The sequence below is a fragment of the Artemia franciscana genome, chromosome 7, assembly GCF_032884065.1.
Source record: "Artemia franciscana chromosome 7, ASM3288406v1, whole genome shotgun sequence".
Classification (NCBI taxonomy): Eukaryota; Metazoa; Arthropoda; class Branchiopoda; order Anostraca; family Artemiidae; genus Artemia; species Artemia franciscana.
Window position 1 is genome coordinate 45410063 of NC_088869.1, and position 21352 is coordinate 45431414.

Consider the following 21352-nt stretch of genomic DNA (forward strand, 5'->3'; position numbering starts at 1 on the left):
GATGCAGTTATAAATGACGGTAATACCACAAACGTTGTAAGATTAACAATTTTACCTTCGTCATATGCTGGCAGTCCCCGTCATATGCATGAATATGCCCAAGATGCTCTTGCGTATGTTCGTCTCTATGGTCGTCCAGATTTATTTATTACATTTACATGTAATCAATCTTGGGACGAGATACTGCAGCTTTTACTTCAAGGACAATCGGCGGTTCATAGGCATGACATTACGGCCCGTGTCTTCCGGCAAAAGTTGAAATCACTGATTAACTACATAGTAAAACTTGAAGTGTTTGGGTCAGTGCGACGTTGGATGTACTCAGTGGAATGGCAAAAACGAGGTTTGCCACACGCACATATACTAATCTGGCTACATAAAAAAATTACTTCGAACGAAATTGATGATGTGATTTCCGCTGAAATACCTGATAAAAATGTCGATAAGGGGTTACATGATATTATTGTAAAAAATATGATACATGGACCTTGCGGTGCACTGAACGAAAATTCACCATGCATGGCCAAAGGAAGGTGCACAAAGCAATATCCTCGACTTTTAATATCAAACACAATTACTGGCAATGATGGTTACCCACAATATAGAAGAAGATCTACTGAAGATGGCGGTAAAACAGCAATAATAAAGAAGCGTAACGGTACCATCATCGAAGTAGATAACCAGTGGGTTGTTCCATATTCCCCATTATTATCAAAAACATTTAATGCACACATAAACGTTGAATACTGTAACTCCGTAAAGGCAATCAAATACATATGTAAATACGTCAACAAAGGCAGTGACATGGCAGTTTTTGGCTTGCAGCCCGAAATCAAAGATTTCGACGAAATCGTACAATATCAGGCTGGAAGATACGCAGTAATGAAGCTGTTTGGCGAATTCTTTCATTTCCGATACATGAACGTAGTCCAGCTGTTGTTCACTTAGCGGTACATTTACAGAATGGTCAACGTGTTTATTTCACGGAAACCAACGTGCAACAAAGAGTCCTGAATCCACCGGATACAACATTAACAGCTTTTTTTCGCTTTACAAAAATGATTCTTTTGCAAAAAAAACTGCTGTATACTGAAGTGCCTTCGTATTACACGTGGAATGCTAAAAATAAAGTATTTGAATGTCGAAAACAGGGTAAGTCAGTCGACGGCCAACCTACAATCTTCAAAGATACCACGATAGGAAGACTCTACACCGTTCACCCCAATCAACATGAATGCTTCTTTCTACGCCTGCTTTTGGTGAATGTACCCGGTCCGACATCCTTTGAGTATTTGAGAACTGTAAACGGTACTATACATGACACTTACCGTAGTGCATGCCAAGCTCTAAATTTATTGGAGAATGACCAACACTGGGATAACTGCATCAATGACGCGTGCGAAACGTCAACCCCAAGTCAAATTCGTGCATTGTTTGGCATCATTTTAACAACTTGCTCTCCATCAGCTCCTACAGAGTTATGGGAAAAATATAAGTCAAAAATGTCCGAAGATATACTCCATCGAAAACAGTTAGAGACGTCAGATATGACTTTTGATTTTACATCAGAAATTTATAACTACACTTTAGTTATTATAGAAGATTTGTGCGTACGTATGGCAAACAAACCTCTTCAGGATTTGGGAATGCCTTCACCTAACCGTATCGCTGCTGTTTCGACATGTGTAGAATTGGATCGTGAACAAAGTTACAGTACGAGTGATCTATTGTCGTATGTACAAAATAACATTTCCAAGTTAACGTCGGAACAAAAAGACATTTATGATACGATAATGCATTGTGTCGATAAAACATCGACTGGTAAAACATTTGTGATAAAACTGATTCTGGCATCAATTCGATCAAAAAATGATATAGCGTTGGCAATTGCGTCGTCCGGAATAGCCGCAACATTGCTGCCTGGTGGAAGAACTGCTCATTCCGCTTTGAAATTGCCTCTGAATTTGCATTCTACAGAAACTCCCACGTGCAATATTTCCAAATCATCTGGGATGGGTAAAGTATTGCAGCAATGCAAACTTATTATTTGGGATGAGTGCACAATGGCACACAAAAAATCGCTCGAGGCTCTGGATCAATGCTTGAAAGATTTGAGAGGGAAGTCGAAACCCTTTGGCAGCACATTAATATTGCTTGCGGGAGATTTCAGGCAAACATTACCTATAATACCTAGATCAACTCCTGCAGACGAAATGAATGCTTGCATATTAAAATTAACTACAAATATGCGTGTCCGATTGCAAAACGATGACTCTGGTCAAACATTTTCAGATCAATTGCTGGTAATTGGAAACGGAAAGCTCCCAGTAGACTCAATTTCAGGACGTATACAACTACCTGCTGATTTCTGTAATTTAGTGACGTCCAAAAATGAATTGATTGAAAAAGTATTTCCGAATATTCTAAAAAATTATAAAAATAATAAATGGCTAAGTGAAAGAGCGATTCTCGCACCCAAAAATATAGACGTCCACGAAATCAACAATATTGTTTTGACCAAGATTCGAGACCAGGCAGTCCTTTACAAGTCAGTCGACACAGTTTTGGAACCAAATGAAGCGGTTAATTATCCATCTTAATTTTTAAATTCCATAGATCTTTCAGGGTTTCCACCACACGTGCTACAACTAAAAATAGGCGTGCCAATAATACTTTTAAGAAATATAAACCCATCAAAGCTTTGCAATGGCACTCGACTTGCCGTAAAAAAACAATGGAAAACCTAATAGAGGCCACAATCTTGACAGGGCCTTTTGAGGGTGAGGCTGTTCTTATTCCTTGCATTCCCATGATTCCAATGGATCTGCCTTTTCAATTTAAAAGATTGCAATTCCCAATTCGATTAGCATTTGCAATCACCATTAACAAAGCTCAAGGTCAATCATTAGAAAAATGTGGTATAGATCTTAATACTGATTGTTTTTCCCATGGACAATTGTACGTTGCATGTTCGAGGGTCGGTAAACCTGACAATCTATTTATATGCAGCGACAATTGGACAGCGAAGAATGTTCTATATTCGCAAGTTTTACGCAGTTAATTTGTATTGCATCTATCTATCTATCTATCTAATAAAAACGAGTTGTGTGTATGCATGTTTGTTTGTTTGTAAAAAGAGCGTTTGCATATGACGTCATTATTAGTACATACGGCTTTGTATATGCACAGACAATGGGAAAGCCAAGAATGTTGTATATTCGCAATTTTTACGTAGTTTGAAACACATATATAAATCTATCTATATTCACAGGTGGGACACAGGGACACAACTACAATGGCGCGTAACTAATATGGCGCGTAACGACTTACGCGCGCGGGGGGGCTAGGTGTTGGGGTGGCGCGAAGCGCCACCCCAACAGCTAGTATCTTATAAATATCTAAATATAAAATTATCCACCTAGCCTATCTTATATATAAAAAAGAAGAACACATACACATGAACACTAAACAAATAGAACTATTAATCATTATAAATATAGTCCATGTTTTACAAGGTTAAGTCAAAATTTTCACTTGCTTCGTTGCCTCACGATTTATTCTGAGCTTTTTTGGCTTCTTTAATAAACTGCATAATTTGTATTGTAAAATATGCTGAAGAGAAAGAAATAATTGTTAAATAAGGGGATTAAATAGTTAGGCAAGTGAAAACAATAAGGATAAAAAAACAAGAGCATTTTTTCTGAAGAAGCTGTTGCACATTGGGAGGAGAGGTAAGGATGCATGAATATTGTTAAAAAAAAGTGCAAAATTCTTTTTTGCGGAGATTTCTCAATTTATTTAAAAGAAAATAAATAAATCGTTCTGAAGAGAAATCTGGCTAGACTATTGCTTCCGATGCATGGTAAAATAATATGGTATCTTACGTACCGATATGGCACCAAGTGCTAAAAACAAGGGGGCATCCCGTTTCCGCCGCTAGGTGTACACCTCAGAACGTCATGTGTGCTACATAGTTCTGCCATGGTGAGCATAATTCCCGCGACACTTTTGCAGTTTCTGTCACACTTGGTATCTCAGTCACTCTCAGTCCTCAATAAGGACTCGGGGCTATCAGAAATTTTTATTCTAAAGATACAATTTAGGAAGGGTAACTACTTTCCAGGAAGCTGTGACTTTGGTAGACTCCAATATAAAAATTTGGGAGGACGGGAATACTCAAATATGGGGGGGGGGGGGCAGCTGACCCCCATTTTTTTTACATCTGACATTAAATTTATTTTTATATTTTACACTCCTATGGTATACGAGTAGTAAAAAGTTAAAGGAATGGAATTTAACAACTTGATGACACTAATAATTAATCAAATAAAAAAGCACAAGTTGAAACAATAAAAAAAGAAGACTAAGTAATGATGCATGTAGTGAAGTATTGAGGTTTACCTATGAATTTTGTATTCCAATGAACTTAAATCTAAAGGTAGCATGATTCTGAAGATGCGTTATGCGAAGATCGAAAGGCCCGTCAATGGCAAATTGTTTTAAAAAAATACTTTTTGGGATTAGAAGCCCAGTTTAGACTTGACATTTTTTTATCTTAGGATTTTGTAGAGTGATAAATATTTTGCATTATATTGCAACTAATTATAAGCTACAAGTCAAAATTCTTTGCTGAAATTGTTTGTACCTCAAGAAAATTTCAATTTGACCACTTGGTTTCTTGAAAATCCGATAAAAAATAAGTGGATTTCTTAAAGATAAAGAAATTTGTCGATAATTTATTAAAATAATTTTTGAAGGGTTAAAGCTATTTTGGTAAACCCTAAGATTTAACCATACTTTTCTCCTTTTTATGAATTTGCTATGAAGAACAACACTTTGTTAGGAGCTTATAATAAATCATAAATAGAAAATCCCCCTTGAGATTGAGAACCGATGCCTATTGTTTTAAGTAGCACTGATTCTGATGACGTTTTCTTTGCTCAGGTTAACTCTCAGTCACAGTTTAAGGACATACCAGCAGCGATTTCTTTTTCCAAACATGACACACATTTGATACCGTGCGTATAGACCCTGAGAACAATCGGAAGTTTTAACTTCCCCTTGAAAGCGTTTACTTGGGTCCAAACGGACACGATTCCCTCTCTACGTTAAGGTCAGATACCGCTGTCCCCCCTGATTCAATCGAAGTAGTTCTCAAAGCTGCACAGGCGTTCCATATCAAAGCAGTAGAACAGATACAGAAAAGGTTCCATTTCGAAGACAACATTTTCAAATATGCTGAAATGGTTGACCCAGTGTCAGCCCAATCACTTCAGCTTGCCTCTCTGCTACCTTTTGTTAGGAATTATGGACGGGTCCCATGGGACGGAACCAAAGCCGAGCAGGAATAGAGGAGGCAGAGCCTCATCGATATTGAAAACGTCAAAACAATGGATGCCGTGGCCTGCTGGTGTTTGGTATTGGCGAAAAAAAATGCTGCCGGAACAGAATTTGTATCCTAACCTGAAACCGGCAGTATTATTTGTTTCCACCGTTCCATTTTCATGTGTCAATGTCGAGAGGTTTTTCAGTGCTGTAAAAGTAGTAAAAACTGATCGTCAGAATAAATTGAAAGCATAAACTTTGCGGGGGATTCCAAAAACAAATAGGGAATGAAAAGGGCTCAAGAAAGTGTAGAATGTGAAGATGATCAGTTATTTCACCACATTAGGAGGGTGAAAGCTTCAGCCACTATACAAAAAATGTTGAAGACACATCAGAGGAAGATAAGGTCTGATTACGTTTTACAAGATACGATTGAACAGTATCACACATCTTATACTGTAATCTAGATTACAGTATTACATTTCTTTTCTATTTGCTTAATATTATTTGAAGTATATTTGAAGTTCTTTGTATTTACCTTATGATTCAAAAGCATTTGAAACGGCATGACAAGACATTCTATCATGGTAGTGATAGCTAGACTTCAATCTAAGAAGCCAAAATCTGCTAACTTTCAATGATACGGGTAAAATGGGATAGGGAGAAGCGGTTTAGGGAGTAATTAGAAAATGGGAGATTTTTAGGGATTTTGGAACTGAAGATGGGGATTTCTGTGGATTTTTCAACTCTTTATTAGGGATTTAAAAAAATTTTAAAAATGAGAAAGTGGAAACACTGTATCTACTGTGCTCTCAATTTTACTGGGGCTTAGCAACAAGAATTGCAATTAAAAAGTTTTTTTTTCAAACTTTGAAGAATATGAAAATAAACTTCGGTTGCATAAATGAATATCACAAAAACCCAGATTTGAAATCGCTCAGGACAAAGAAAACTATGCTACTAGATACTTCGGCTATGAAAAAACAAGTAAATATTTTCAAAAAGTTTTTACTCGAATTTTCAGTTATTAACTGACCAGCCATGGAAAAGACTATGAGAAGGGATACTGGTGGCGGGCACGGACATTAATGTCGTGACAACCTCGTATGGGCATTTCTGAAACTTGAGTGCAAGAGTTTTCCTTTGAACTGTAGATTTACTTTTGAAAATCTTTAGATACATGCTAGAATCAGCTGCTGGTGATGCATGTGGGGCATTGTTTACTAAAACTCCGTCGTATATATCCCACAAACTGGCTTGAATCTGTTATGGCTGAATCACAGAGACTGTCACGACACTTGTATCTACTGATGCAGATTGCACAGACAACAAGGCCACGTTGATCTCTTTTGCTATTTTACTCTCAACTTAGAGAAGATCGTCAGGGGAGATATTCCTCAAATGCGTATAAAGGTCTGTGACCATCTTGACGGGTGTGACCTGACTAAGGCTTACAAAAATAGAAAGCATTATATCTAGTAAAGCATGCAGAGCATTGTATCAGTCCTTTTTTAGTGCACTGCACCCAAGCAAAAGCCACCCATCAAAGTTCGTTGAACACAGCTCAACAATTAAAAAACCCTCCCCGTTTAACAACTCCCCCTCCTCTTTTAAACAACTTCCATCCCGAACCCATGAACAAAAAATATCCTCCTCGTTCTGATACTATACCCAGCCTCTTAAAATGGGATTAACCATCCCTACTTGTCCTATTTTATAAACAACATTGATTTGCTAACCCCCCCCCCATACAGAAGCCGTATTCCCTCCCTACATGTAGAATGTGGCTTTATACCCTCCCCTCTCTTCACAAACCAACAACTATTCGACAGTCGGAAATCACCATGTCCACCATGGTAATCACAAGACAACAGCCGTCTAACAGATTATCTCCATTCCATTGTAGTTCCCTTCGATGTTAACAATATCCCTGTAAATTACCCGCTGTCCTCCTTTTCTTTCAGGCCCGCTCCGATCCTCCTTTTTAATCATGCTTTCCAAACGAGTCCCAGTCTTCATCCCGAAAAAGTTGGCTCTCCTCCCTAGATTCACGTTCCTCCCACTCCCTTCTGGCCCCCAAAATCAACATAAATAAAACTTTTCGCTTTAGTAACCGTTTTACTTTCCCAAAGTTCCTCGTTACGAACGCCGAAAGCCTGATTTTTGACAAATTGATCGAACTAGAGGCCCTCTGTTAAGTACAGGAATTTTACGTGATTGCCGTAACAGAGGTCCAAGCACAGAACCTTGACCTAGTGAAAATTAATAACCACTCCAAATTCATAAAAATTAGTCCTCATGACCACCCCCTAGGTAAAAAGGGAGGTGGAATTTGTAGGTAATTATCTTTTCCCCAAATTATTTTATGCTCTCAACCTTTCAGATTATGACGAAATCATTTGGGTAAGTGTAAGGCCAAAAGTTTTTTCACAACCTTTTATTTTTATTGTGTTTTGCTGCTTTTTATTACTCTCCAGATCAAAATGCCAAACAAAGACAGCGATTCTACCAGCAACTGCATAGTAGTGCCGACTTTGTCCTCTGCAAATCCCTGAATGTCGGTATTTTCCTAGTAGGTGATGCTAATGATATAAGCTAAATTCCCTTTGCAGTTCCCTCAATTTAAAACATCTAGTAAAAATAGCAACGACCAATGGAAATTTTACCCTTGATTTGATTTGCACGAATTTGCACGCTTTTTACAGCCCACATGTCCCTCTGCCCCCGTTAGGGGGAAACCACCATTTTTGTTTATTAATGAGGCCTCTCTCCAGCTTTAATCATGCTTTTTCTGTTATTGAATTCTCTTATCACCCGATTTTAATGATAGCCTCTTTGAATTTGGATCTTGAATTACTAATGAAAACTGGCTGGCTCTCACAGGGGGAACAATGACATTAATGTTAAAGTCTCTTACTTCCAAAATCTTATCAAAGCAAAATACTTCCCTGATTCCTTCCCTGAGAAAAAAAAGGTAAGAACATGTTCTAATGACTAGCCAATTGAAAAAGCTAATTAGAATTAAAATGAATCTACTTAAGAATGGTAAAACATCCGAAGCTAATTCAATGCGTAAACACATAAAAAAGAAACTTGTCGTAAAAACAAGTTTTTTTTTAACTGAAAGTAAGGAATGACATTAACCTAAAACTTAGAACGAACATAAATTATTCCGTATATGAACGGGACTGTCCCCTCCTCAACGCCCCGCTCTCTACGCTAAAGTTTGACTCTTTCTCACAACTCTACTTTTTAAAACAATAAAAACTATAGCGTAAAAAGCGGGCATTGAGGAGGGGACAGCCCCTTTCATATACGGAATAATTCATGTTCGTTTTAAGTTTTAATGTCGCTCCTTACTTTAAGTCAGTAAAAACTTGTTTTTTTTAATTTAATTTCTTAACGTTTTTGAATTAATGTACGTTTTGATTTTGGCTAACCTTACATGAATAATTAAAACGAAATTTATTTATTAATTTTAATTTTTTTTCGGCTAAATGGATTTCTCAAAGTTTTGATCGGACGAGTTTGAGAAAAAGGGGCGGGTGAGGGGCCTAGTTGCCCTCCAATTTTTGGTTACTTAAAAAGATCACTAGAACATTTAATTTTATTTACGATCGTTTTTATTAGTAATTAAATAAAAAAACAAGTTTTTTTTAGCTGAAAGTAAGGAGCGACATTAAAACTTAAAACGAACAGAAATTACTTCGTATATGAAAGGGGCTGCTTCCTCATCAACGCCCGGCTCTTTACGCTAAAGTGTGACTCTTTCTCTCAGCTCTGCTTTTTAAAACACTAAAAAACTTCTGTTCGTTTTAAGTTTTAATATCGCTCCTTACTTTCAGCTAAAAAAAACCTTGTTTTTTTTATTTAATTTCTGAACGTTTTTGAATCAATATATGTTTTGATTTTGGCTCTCCGCAGAGAAATAATTAACACGAAATTTGCAAGTTTTTTTTTTGGCTAAATGGCTTTCTCATAGTTTTGATCGAATGATTTTGAGAAAAAAGGGAACGGTGGAGGAAGCCTAGTTGCCCTGCGATTTTTTGGTTACTTAAAAAGGCAACTAGAACTTTTAATTTTTTGTGATTTTTTTATCAGTAAAAGATAAACGTAACTTATAAATTAGCTTATGTAACGAACTTTTGTAATTTTATGTTTTTATTACATATATGAGGGGTTCACCCCCTCGTCAGTACCTCGCTCTTTACACTAACGATTAAATTTTGTCCCAATTCATTAAGAATGACCCCTGAATCAAAAAAGCCCTAGAATAAATAGTTAAAATCACTAAAAATACTTTAGCGTAAAGAGCGAGGTATTAGGAGGAGGTGAGCCCCTCATATGCGCAATAATTTCTGTTTGTTTTAAGTTTTAATGCTGCTCCTTACTTCCAGTTGAAAAACTTTCCATATTTATTTTTGCATTGTTTTTTTTTAATAACGCTAGAAAATCCTGCGCTCCCTTCATGGAAATTTTCTTCCACCATGAAAAATTCCTCGAAGGAAAATTCCCCCAACATATACCCCTCTTTTCAACCCCTCCCCCAACCAAAAAATCCCCCTGAAAACGTCTGTACACTTCCCAATAACCATTACTATATGTAAGCACTGGTCAAAGTTTGTAACTTGTAGCCCCTCCCACGGGGACTGTGGGGTAGTAAGTCGTCCCCAAAGACATAGTTATAAGATTTTTCGACTACGCTGAATAAAATGACTATCTCAGAATTTTGATCCGTTGACTTTGAGAAAATAATTAACGTGGGAGGGGGCCTAGGTGCCCTCCAATTTTTTCGGTTACTCAAAAAGGGCACTAGAACTTTTCATTTCCGTTAGAATGAGCCTTCTTGAAAAATTCTAGGACCACTGGGTCGATACGATCACCCCTGGGAAAAAAAAAACAAAACAAAAAAAAAACAAAAAAACAAACAAATAAACACGCATCCGTGATCTGCCTTCTGGCAAAAAATACAAAATTCCACAATTTGTAGATAGGAGCTTGAAACTTCTACAATAGGGTTCTCTGATACGCTGAATCTGATGATGTGATTTTCGTTCAGATTCTATGACTCTTAGGGGGTGTTTCTCGCTATTTTCTAAAATAAGGCAAAATTTCTCAGGCTCGTAACTTTTGATGGGTAAGACTAAACTTGATGAAACTCATATATTTAAAATCAGCCTTAAAATTCGATTCTTTTGATGTAGCTATTGGAATCAAAATTACATTTTTTAGAGTTTTGGTTACTTTTGAGCCGGGTCGCTCCTTACTACAGTTCGTTACCACGAACTGTTTGATACCACGAACTGTTTGATTAATTATTAAAAAAAAAATTTTCCACAAAACAAGTTTTTCAAAAAAAGTAAAGAGCTTCAAAATCCAATTGAAAACAAATACATATTAGATGTTTCACTTTTTTGATTTTAATAAATCAAAAACTAATTTATAGCTTCAAGGAATAATTATTGGTATATTTAGCCTATACCAAACTCCACCGCCTTTTTTTTAAGTAGAGTGCAAATTATGCTCTGGTCTTGGGAAGGCATGGGGGTTGTCAGCCCTACTCATACTAATTTTTGTTCGTTCTGAGCTTGACTTGGTTATTTATTGTAATTTCTGTTTCAATCTTCAGTTACATTTATTTATTTTTCATTTAAAAAGTTTTACGCTTGGAAGATTATTTGACTTTATTTGTGGTCATTTCTGGTTTAATTACTTTTCTTTAAAATTTTTTACAATTTCTTTACAATTTAAATTTGCATTTACAATTTCTTACAATCATTTTTGGGCTCTTTACTTTTCTTTACAAATTTGTTTGTGGAAAAGATTTCTGAATTAATTTGTGTTCGTTTTTTATTGACATAGTCTTTTTCATGGAAAAATATCTTACGTCTTTTCAGTTTTTTTTTATATGACTCCATAGTTTGGCTTGCTATTTTTTGTTTTTTTTCCCAAGACTACACTGCTTTTCCATAAAAAAAATAGTTTTGCATTTTATTTTTCTGCAAATAAAAACCTTCAAGAATAGGCGAATCATACAGAGAGTTTTAAACTTTAAATGGGTCATTGTTAAACTTTGATTTTACTTCTGCTCACCGCACAACAGTGACACGCCACACAGCAACTAGGGAGTGATTTTTCTGTCCCCTCACTCAAGATGTTATCCCTGGGGTACGAAGAGAATAGCTCAAATTAAATACCAAGTTTTTTAATTATTTAGAAGGGACAATAGGCATAGAGTTGAACGAGCCATTTCGAAACTCTGGACGTATATAAGTTTGCACCTGGATAAAAAAGGGCAAAAGAGTTGAAGAACGCTAGAAAACAGCGGAAGAAAATTCAAAAAAGAAGATACAACAAAAAAAGAGAGACATCTGCGAGAGAAAACATGCTTATAATATAAAAGATGACAGTTTAAGAAAGTAGAATTAGATAAAATAAAGGTCAAGAGTAAGGTATTCAACTTTACAGTCCCTACCGGTGGTGCTGATTTGTGTTTCATGGCCCTTCAGCCAGGAAGTGGAATGGGGAGCCGGGGGTCAGCTTGCCATCACACCCTTCCTGCTTGTCTTCCCCAAAATTCCCCAGGTACCCATTCAGGGCTGGCTCACCACTGGCTAAGTTTACAGAGCCTCGACACTGACACCCATTCGAAACCGAACAACCAGTGATACCAGGACTCGAGCCCTTGTCTTCACGGACAAAGGATTATAATTAAATAAAGCATGTAGTAGGAAAATAGACAAACAACTGAGCTTCGTTACCTAAGTATTTTTTTTTTCAAAATAAAATTTAATGTAACCCAATTTATTTCTCAGGTGCTTCAAGACTAACATTAATGAATTAACATATTTAACATATTACAAAATTAAAACGTATGACAAATATTTATGACAATGCAAAGCAGAGGCTACTTAAATGCTATCATTTCTTACAGCTTACATTCAAAGCAGACGGTATGGAGCTTAATATACTTGAGATGGCGCAAAGTCGAAGCGACTTAACTGCTGTGTCAGGCCATATCGATTGGCGGTGCATTGCCGAGCCCCCATCACTCAAGGTAGTATTTTTTGTTAATTTGAGTTATCACCCATTTAATATAAAGTCCCATCTTCACTCTTTTAATTGAGGTTTTTGCTAAACAAATTTTTACCAAAAATGGTAAAGATTGTTAGCTTAGATCAGTGGCAAAGTAAATGATTTGGCTGTTTTATTTGGACATTGAATTAAGTCAGTTTATGTGACAGTCAGATTAGCTGCCTTTTGCTTCACATTCAAAAACGACTAGAAACGAACAATTACAGACAACTAGAAACAGTGTATTTTTAAATTCCAGCTTTATATGTTTACACGGGAAAAACCTCTTTCTCTTCCATTTACACCCCCACCCATGTTTAGATCTACAATATCCAGTTATTTTTACCTTTTAATACCTTTTGAAGATAGTTTCTTAGACCACACTGCTTTTCTGGTTACGGAACATTAAGAGAGAAATGGGGTTAAATACAAAAAAAAACTGAATAAAAAAAGGCAACAACAAAACATTAATTAATATAAAAAATTCGAATATTTCGGCTCCACGTCCGGGAGCCTTTACAGAAAAGTTTACAGAAAGTACTAACCAGTGCAGCAAATGAAGTTAAAGAGCAATTGGGTTTCATCCAGTGATTCCCCTTTTAAACACATGAATTGAAAGTATAATTCTTTAAAGCAAATATGCGCCAATAACTACTTCCATTCTTGAGGTGTTGATCACACTTTTACGTTCACGTAAAATAAAAAGTGATGTTTCTGTTGGTTTTTAAGGTCAAACCCAGTATTACCGTAAATATGAAGAAGGCTACCGTATGCTCAAAACCCTCATAACCCAAAGCCCTATGGTAGCCTTAAAAAGGCTACCGTATACCTACTCTTTTTAAATGAGCAATAATTGTGTATAAATTTATTTATAGATTTTTTCTTGAAAATCCTTCATTTACTCCGGACAGCTAAAGATAATAACATGGACCAAGGAACAGGAATATATCAAATTGAATTGCAAACAAAATGTGACTTAAACTAAAGAATAACACGACAATTGAATAACATCCAATTGTTGAATAACGACAATTGAATAAGAAATGTGCTATTTTAGCGTATTTAAAAGATAACCAAGAAGGAGAAATTCAGTTCACGACATAATTCCTTAATTTGACTGAAATTCCTGATTACGACTGACAAATAAAGAATCAAACGATGATTTTACCAATGAATATTTTATATATATCAAAGGGTAAGGGCATTAGAATATTCTTCGTAGTTGTTGAATTACATAACAACGCAATTCAAACACAATATGACAACTTGGCAAAAGCTGGGAAAGAAGTTTTCTTGTATCTGTGATGCAATGTGAAGTTACAGACGATTTCGAATGAATCAGAACAGCTAAGGAAAAAGGCATGGAGAAAATATGGAGGCAATGATGCACATAAATGAAGCAAAAATGAGAATTGCTGCTAGAAGACGTTTGACAACCAGCATCACAATGAATACATTGAATCATAAATAAAATCTGCGGTTAGAATAGAAGCAACAGTGAGAGTCACGTGGAGTTCCATAAGAAAACAATTCCTATAAAATCGATGGTTCTTTGATGCAATAATAGGAAGGAGAAACTGAATTCATGCCATAATTTCTTAATTCAATTGTTATTGCTTATTTGACGCCTCATGGGTTACAACTAAAGAAAAACTAATATATTTACTCCCTTTACACGAAAGACTGTGTGGTTATTTTAAACATCTTTTTGTTAGAATTATATGCCTTTTTAACTAATTAAACGGGCAATATTTTTGTATACATGGATTTATTTTATATGACGGATATTAAATTACACAAGATGACAAACTGCTTTGCAGAAAATTACAATTGAAAAAGGAACATGTTTTTTAGTGTCTATAAGAAATGAAAGGAGAAATCAATAGTTAAAAACTATGACAGGTACAAAATTACATAAAAGACAAACGACTCTGAACTGTTAAAAAAAAAGAGATGCAAGGAGAATGAGCAACAAATCATATTGAATTGCAGACTAAAACTAAAGGAAATATGATTTAAAACTAAAGAATAAGACGATAGATATGCTTACGGAGGTTAGATATTTCAAAACATTATAATTGAACAAGGAATGCGTTATTTTCATGTCTGTAAAGGATAAACAAGGAGTGGGAATTGAATTTATAACTAGAGTTCTTAATTCAAATGGAATTGCTGAATTGCCACTCTATGCTTTGAAACTAAAGAAAAAACGATGACTATAGTAGCGGGGGCATAATTATTTTGACGTGTCCCATAGCCGCTACTCCTTTCTTCCTTTAATGACTTAAGATGACGAAAAAGTTTAACAGCGATCCCCTCATGACAGAGATTTTTCAAGACGCACGTGTTTGTTATGCAATAGGGTTTATTTACTTTTGGTTGTTACGTAATGGGGAGTATTTTTCTTTGACTGTTACGTAATAGGGAGAGTTTGCCTTTATCAAGGATGAAGCAATGTCGCGTGACCTGCTAGAAGTCAGGGGCCCCATGAGGAATCCCAGCTTGTAAGAGAGGAGAACACACGCGTGGGTATTACGTAATGACGGTGTACAGGTGAGTATTACGTAATGACAGCGCATACCTAAGAGCGCATACATTGAGTATCGACGCACACTTGTAGGGTGTTACGTAATGACAGGGCTCACGTGGGTGTTACATTGTACTTTAAGAGGGTTTTTTCTTGAGGATTCCATTTTTCTTCAGGATTTCATTTTTCCTTTAAGGTGTTTTTTTTCTTTCGAGGTTTTTTTCTTCTAGATTTCATTTTCTTTCAAGGTGTTTTTTTCTTTCAAGGCGTTTTTTAGTGATTCGGTTTTCTTTGACAACATTTTTCTCATTGAACCTTTATAATCTAAGGATTTCTGTCCGCATTAGGATTCGAAAGAGATTACCATCCAATGGAATAGAGTGCTAGAAATCTGGGCTATTAAAGCCTTTCTAATTTTATTATTCGGGTAATACTTCCTATGTTATAATATATTTCGTGCACTGAGAATCCCTTGTCAAGCTTACTAGAATTATTAAATGGATCGTGTTTTGCTATGACTGCAATAATTGAAATGGAGGGGAGAAAATCGAATATTAGAAATTGGTAACATTTGAAGTGCGCCCGCTTGTTAAGTAATGCTTGAAACGGTATTATCAGAAAATATTGGGGTTGGTCTTAGCGAATTCTGTAGTAATAGTATCTTTTACTCTATTGTAACTTGAATGTGATATTACAGATGAAATAAAAGCGTCACAAACATTATAAAATCATAAAATCACCAAAAAAGCAGTTCAAAAATCAACCGAAAAACCAAAACAAATGAAAAATAGTGAAAAAACTTGATGTATGATAAAACGTAAGCAAAAAGAACCATGAATTACAGAAAGGCGGGGAGAGGCATAGTAACAAATTCCAGGGAAAAAGGGGTGTAGGTATGTTATTAGAAGTAAATTTAAGTCATATTAAGAAATATTTTTGAGAGTTTTTAATGAAAATGCCTAGTTTCTTTGATCCAAGACTAGTCATTCCTGGTTGACAAGCACATATTTTAATAATATTTTTGTTCGTATTTTGCTTAATCCCAGTAGAGGTAAATTTAAGCCACATTAGGAGATATTTATGAGAGCTTTTAATGGGAACGCCCAAAAGATGACTTATTAGAGGTAAATTTACTGTATATTAAGACATATTTCTTATAGTTTATAATGAAAATTTCTTATTTCTTTGAACCAAGACTATGCATATTCACACCACCGTGACAATATGTGGCTTGTACACCCTCGCAAGCAATTTTAGGGGGGTTGATATTAGAGGTAAATTTAAACTATATTCAAAGATATTTCTGAGAGGCTTTAATGAAAATGCATCGTTTCTATTGCTATGTTAGCCGCACCTGCAAGAAAAAAGAGATATATATATATATGCATTCGGTTATTTTTGAGAGATTCTAATGAAAATGCCAAGTTTCTTTGAGCTAAACTATCCATATTGACGCCACCGTGACATGTGTGGCTGCCCCACTCTAGAAAGCATTTCTAGGGGGGAGGGTTGTTACTAGAGGTAAATTTAAGCTATATTAAGAAATATTTCTGAGAAGCCTTAATGAAAATGCATGGTTTTTATAGTTCTTTTAGACCCACCTGCATGAAAAAGAGACACATTTTTGCATTCAGTTATTTCTGAGAGGTTGTAATCAAAACTTCACGTTTCCTGGAGCCAAGACTATGCATATTCAAGCCCTCGTGACAATATGTGACTGACCTACTCTATCAAGCAATTCCAGGGGGAGGTTGTTAGAGGTAAATTTAAGCCATATTAAGAGATGTCTCGTTTCTTTGACTGGTTTAAATTTCAATTCCCCGCCTCCGAAAAAATTCGTTTAACAACTCCCACCTTAACTTTAAGCTGTAGAACATGTTTATCCATGAAATTCACCTTACTGTAGCAAACTATGGCTGCCACACGGCCCCTTCTGGCACCCTTAACCATACCATAGGCATTTTTTCAAATATTTTCATGATGAAAATATGCTTCCGATCCATTGATTTGTGTTTTAGTAATCCATCCCCAATGTGATATCCCTCTATGATAATTTATGCCACAGTGGCAAGCTATTGATGGCATATGACACCCTCTGGCACCACTTAACTCTCCTAATACACTTTTTCAGATATTTTCTTGATAAAAATATGATTCATGATAAATCCATTGGATCATGTTCTAACAAACACCCTCAACGTGATACATCATGTCAGTTTATGCCACTTTGTCACACTATGGATGACAGACGGCACCCTCTGGTACCCTAATCATTCCTAAGATATTTTACGGGTATTTTCTTGTTTAAATTCATGTTTTAAATCCATTGGTTCGTGTTTTAGCAAGTCGTCCTAAACAAGATATACCATGACCATGCCACAATATGATTAGCCCTCTGGCACCCTCTGGCATCCCTCATCATTCTTAAGAAGTTTTTTAGAGGCTGAAGTCAATTGCTAGGAGTCACCAGAAGAAATGTTACTGGGAATTTTCCATTAAATGTAAATGATCGATTCTAGTGTAAACGACTGTTTTACTACGAAAATGTCAGAAATGCTTTAGGCTTGATAAGGCATGCCAGAGAGTGCCATATGCCCGCCACTGTGTGCCATGCTGACATCAACTACTGAGAATCATCAGAAGAAACGGTACTGGGAATTTCACTTTAAGTTTCAGTCATCGATTTTAGCTTAAACGGTTATTTTTGTAGGAAAATGTCTGAAAATGCCTAAGGTGTGATAATGCATGCCAAAGGGAGCCATATGCAAGCCTTTGCGTGCCATGTCAGCTTCAATTGCTAGGATTAATCAGATGAAACGCTGCTGGAAATTTTACTTTAAGTTTGAATGATCATTTATAGCGTAAACGGTTAGTTTTCTAAGAAAATGTCTGGAAATGCTTTAGGTGTGATAGTACACGCCAAAGGGTGCCATATGCTAGCTATTGAGTGCAAGTTACTGGGAATTTCCATAGAACTTTGCATTCCGATAATGAAATGGCAACTATTCGCTGTTCAAATAAAAATAATGGTCATTTTTAGTTTATAAAGTTATTTTTGTGAGGAAAAGGATAGAAAACCCTTAGACGTAATAAGGTGCGCCAGAAGGTGTCATAATGTTTCACAGTGACGTGAACTGGCATGGTGTATCAAATTGAGGTTGGCTTGCAAAAACATGAACCAATGGATTTAAACCATGATTTGTAACAAGAAAATATCTTAAAAATTTGTTTGGAATGATGAGAGTACCAGAGGATGCCGTGTGCCATCCATAGTGTGTCAGAGCGGTGTGAATTGACATGATGTATCACGTTGAGGGTGGCTTTCAAGAAAACTGATACAATGGATTTAAAATATATTTTTATCAATAAAGTACCCGAAAAAATGTCTTACGAATGATGGGGGTCTGGCCAGAGGGCCAGTTATAGTGTGGCACGGTAGTGTGAATTGTCAGGGTGTATCTGTTTTAGTACGGTTTTCAAAATCACAAACTAATGGATTTAAACCATGATTTATAATAAGAAAATACCTGGAAAAAACCTTAGGAACGATTAAGGGTACTAGAGGATGTCGTCTGTCATCCATAATATGGCAAAGCTGCGTGAATTGACATAATGTATCAACCTTGAGGGTGACTTGCAAAAAAATCTAATGGGTTTAAAGCATATTTTTATCAAGCAAGTACTGTGAAAAAAATATTTTAGGAATGATGAGGGGTGCCAGATGGTGTCGTGTCCCGTTTATAGTTTGTAATGGTAGCGTGAATCGCCATAAGTGATCACGCTAGGGGGCGGATTGCTAAAACACAAATCAGGGGATTCAAAGCAAATTCTATTATAAAAATACCTAACAAATGCCTTTGGAATGATGATGGGTGCCAGAGGGTGTCGTATGTCATCCCTAGTTTGCCACGGTGACGTGAACTGCTTGGACTAACATGTTCTACAGGTGAAAGCTTAAATTTACCTCTAATAACCACCCTACTCACTGGAATTTCTTGCTAAGGTTGGCCACCCTACCCCCTGGAATTTCTTGCTAGGGTTGGCCAGCCACATATTGTCACAGTGGCGTGAATATACATATTTTTGGCTCAAAGAAATGTGGCATTTTTATTAAACCTCTCAGAAATAACCAAATGTAAAAAATGTGTTTCTTTTTTCTTGCAGTTCCGTCTAATAAGGCAATAGAAACAATGGATTTTCATTAATACCACTCAGAAATATCTCTTAATATGGTTTAAACTTACCTCTAATATTAACCCGGTGGCCCACCTTATTGTCACGGTGCCGTGAATATTCTTAGTCTTGGCTCTAAGAAAAAAGGTATTTTCATTAAAAACTCTCAGAAATATCTCTTAATATAGCTTATATTTAGCTCTAATAAGTCATCCTTTGGATGTTACCATTAAAAGCTGTCAAAAAATGTCTTAATGTGGCTTAGATTTACCTCTAACGGAATTATGCAAATACAAAGAGAAATACCATTGAAATATGTCCTTGTTAACCCGGAATGGCTAGTCTTTTCCTCAAAGAAACGAGGCATTTTCATTAAAAACTTTAAGAAATAGCTCTTAATATGGTTTGAATTTACCTCAAATAACATCCTTCCACTCCTCCCTCCTTGGACCTGGGTTGTATACCTCCCCGCTGCCTTTCTGTAATTCATGCTTTTTTGCTTATATTTTATCCTATTTCAGGGCTTTCATGTTTTGTTTTTCGTTTAATGAGATTTGACTGTTTTTCTGTGATTTTATGATTTTATATTGTTTGTTACGCTTTTATTTCATATCTGATAGCAAATTCAAACCCCAGTAGAGTAAAAGAGCAACCCCCAGTATTAGCTGATAATGCCCTCTAAACCACTACTTAACAAGCAGGTTACTTCAAATGCAACCAGTTTCTAGTAATAGATTTTTCCGCTGTATTTCAATTAATGCAGTCATAGGAAATCAAGCAATCTACTTAATTATTCTAGTAAGTAGGACAGGGGATTTTCCGTGCTTGGATTAGGTTATAACATAGAAAGTATTACCCGAATAATAATAATAATATTAGAAATGCTTTCACAGTCCAGCTGTATAGCGCTTAATTTCATTCGATTGAAATCTCTTTCGAATCCTAATGCTAACAAAAGTCTTTAGATTATAAAGGTTCCCTGAGAAAAATGTTGTGAAATAAAACTACATCTGAAAGAACGGCTTGAAAGGAAATGAAATCCCAAAGAATAAGAAACACCTTGAAAGAAAAATGAAATCTTGAGGAAAAAGGACATCCTGAACAATAAAATATCTTGAAGTAATATTTAACACCTATATGTGCGCAGTGATTACGTATCATCCCACATGTGCGTTGTCTTTACGTAACACCCCGCGTGTACTCTGCCATTACATAAGACTCACGTTTGCACCGTCATTACGTAACACCCACATGTGTGTCCTTCTCAGTCACAAGCGGAGATTCCCCACGGGGCCCCTGACCTCTAAGAAGCTACTCAAAATTGCGTCATCCATAATATAGATAAAGATTCCCTATTACGTATTAATCAAAGATAAACACTCCCTATTACATAAGAACCAAAAGTAAATAAACCCTATGACGTACCATGCAGCTGATAATGCCCTCTAAACCATTACTTAACAAGCAGGTTACTTCAAATGTAATCAATTTCTAGTAATAGATTTTTCCCCTGCTTATCAAATAATGCAGTCATAGGAAATCGCGCGATCTACTTAATTATTTTAGTAAACGACAGGGGATTTTCTTGTGTGGAATAGGTTATAACATAGAAAGTATTACCCGAATAATAATAATATTAGAAATGCTTTCACAGTCAAGTTGGTTAGCACTGGCTATCAATGCAGCTGGCTATCCAGCTGGCTATCAATTTCATTGGATTGAAATCTCTTTCGAATCTTAATGCTAACAAAAATCTTCAGATTATAAAGGTTCCCCGAGAAAAATATTGTGAAAGAAAGTGAAGTCTATAAGAGAAACAAAATGAAGTTCCGATGAAAAAGAAACACCTTGAAAAAAAAATGAAATCTTGAAGAAAAAGGAAATCCTGAAGAATAAAATCTCTTAAAGTAATATGTAGCACCTACGTGTGCGCTGTGATTACGTAACATCCCATTTGTGCGTTGTCGTTCCGTAACATCCCACGTGTGAGCTGCCATTACATAAGGCCAACGTTTGCACCGTCATTACGTAACACCCACACGTGTGTCCTCCTCGGTCACAAGCTGGGATTCCCCACGGGACCCCTGACCTCTAAGAAGTTACTCAAAATTATGTCATCCATAACATAGATAAAGATTCCCTATTACCAATTAATCATAGAAAAACACTCCCTATCACGCAAGAACCAAAAGTAAACACACCCAATTACTTACCATCCACCTGCATCTTGAAGATGTCTTGAGGCAATCGCCG

General features: G+C 36.1%; 1 protein-coding gene across 1 annotated transcript in view; it reads left to right on the forward strand.

Moving 5' to 3' along the window:
* The window catches only part of LOC136029360 (neurexin 1-like), a 117684-nt gene that overhangs the window by 75272 nt on the left and 21060 nt on the right, over positions 1-21352 (forward strand). Inside the window, exon 5 of the mRNA XM_065707672.1 lies at positions 12260-12382. Within this exon, the coding sequence (XP_065563744.1) occupies positions 12260-12382 (123 nt within the window). The remainder of the gene's footprint in view (positions 1-12259; positions 12383-21352) is intronic.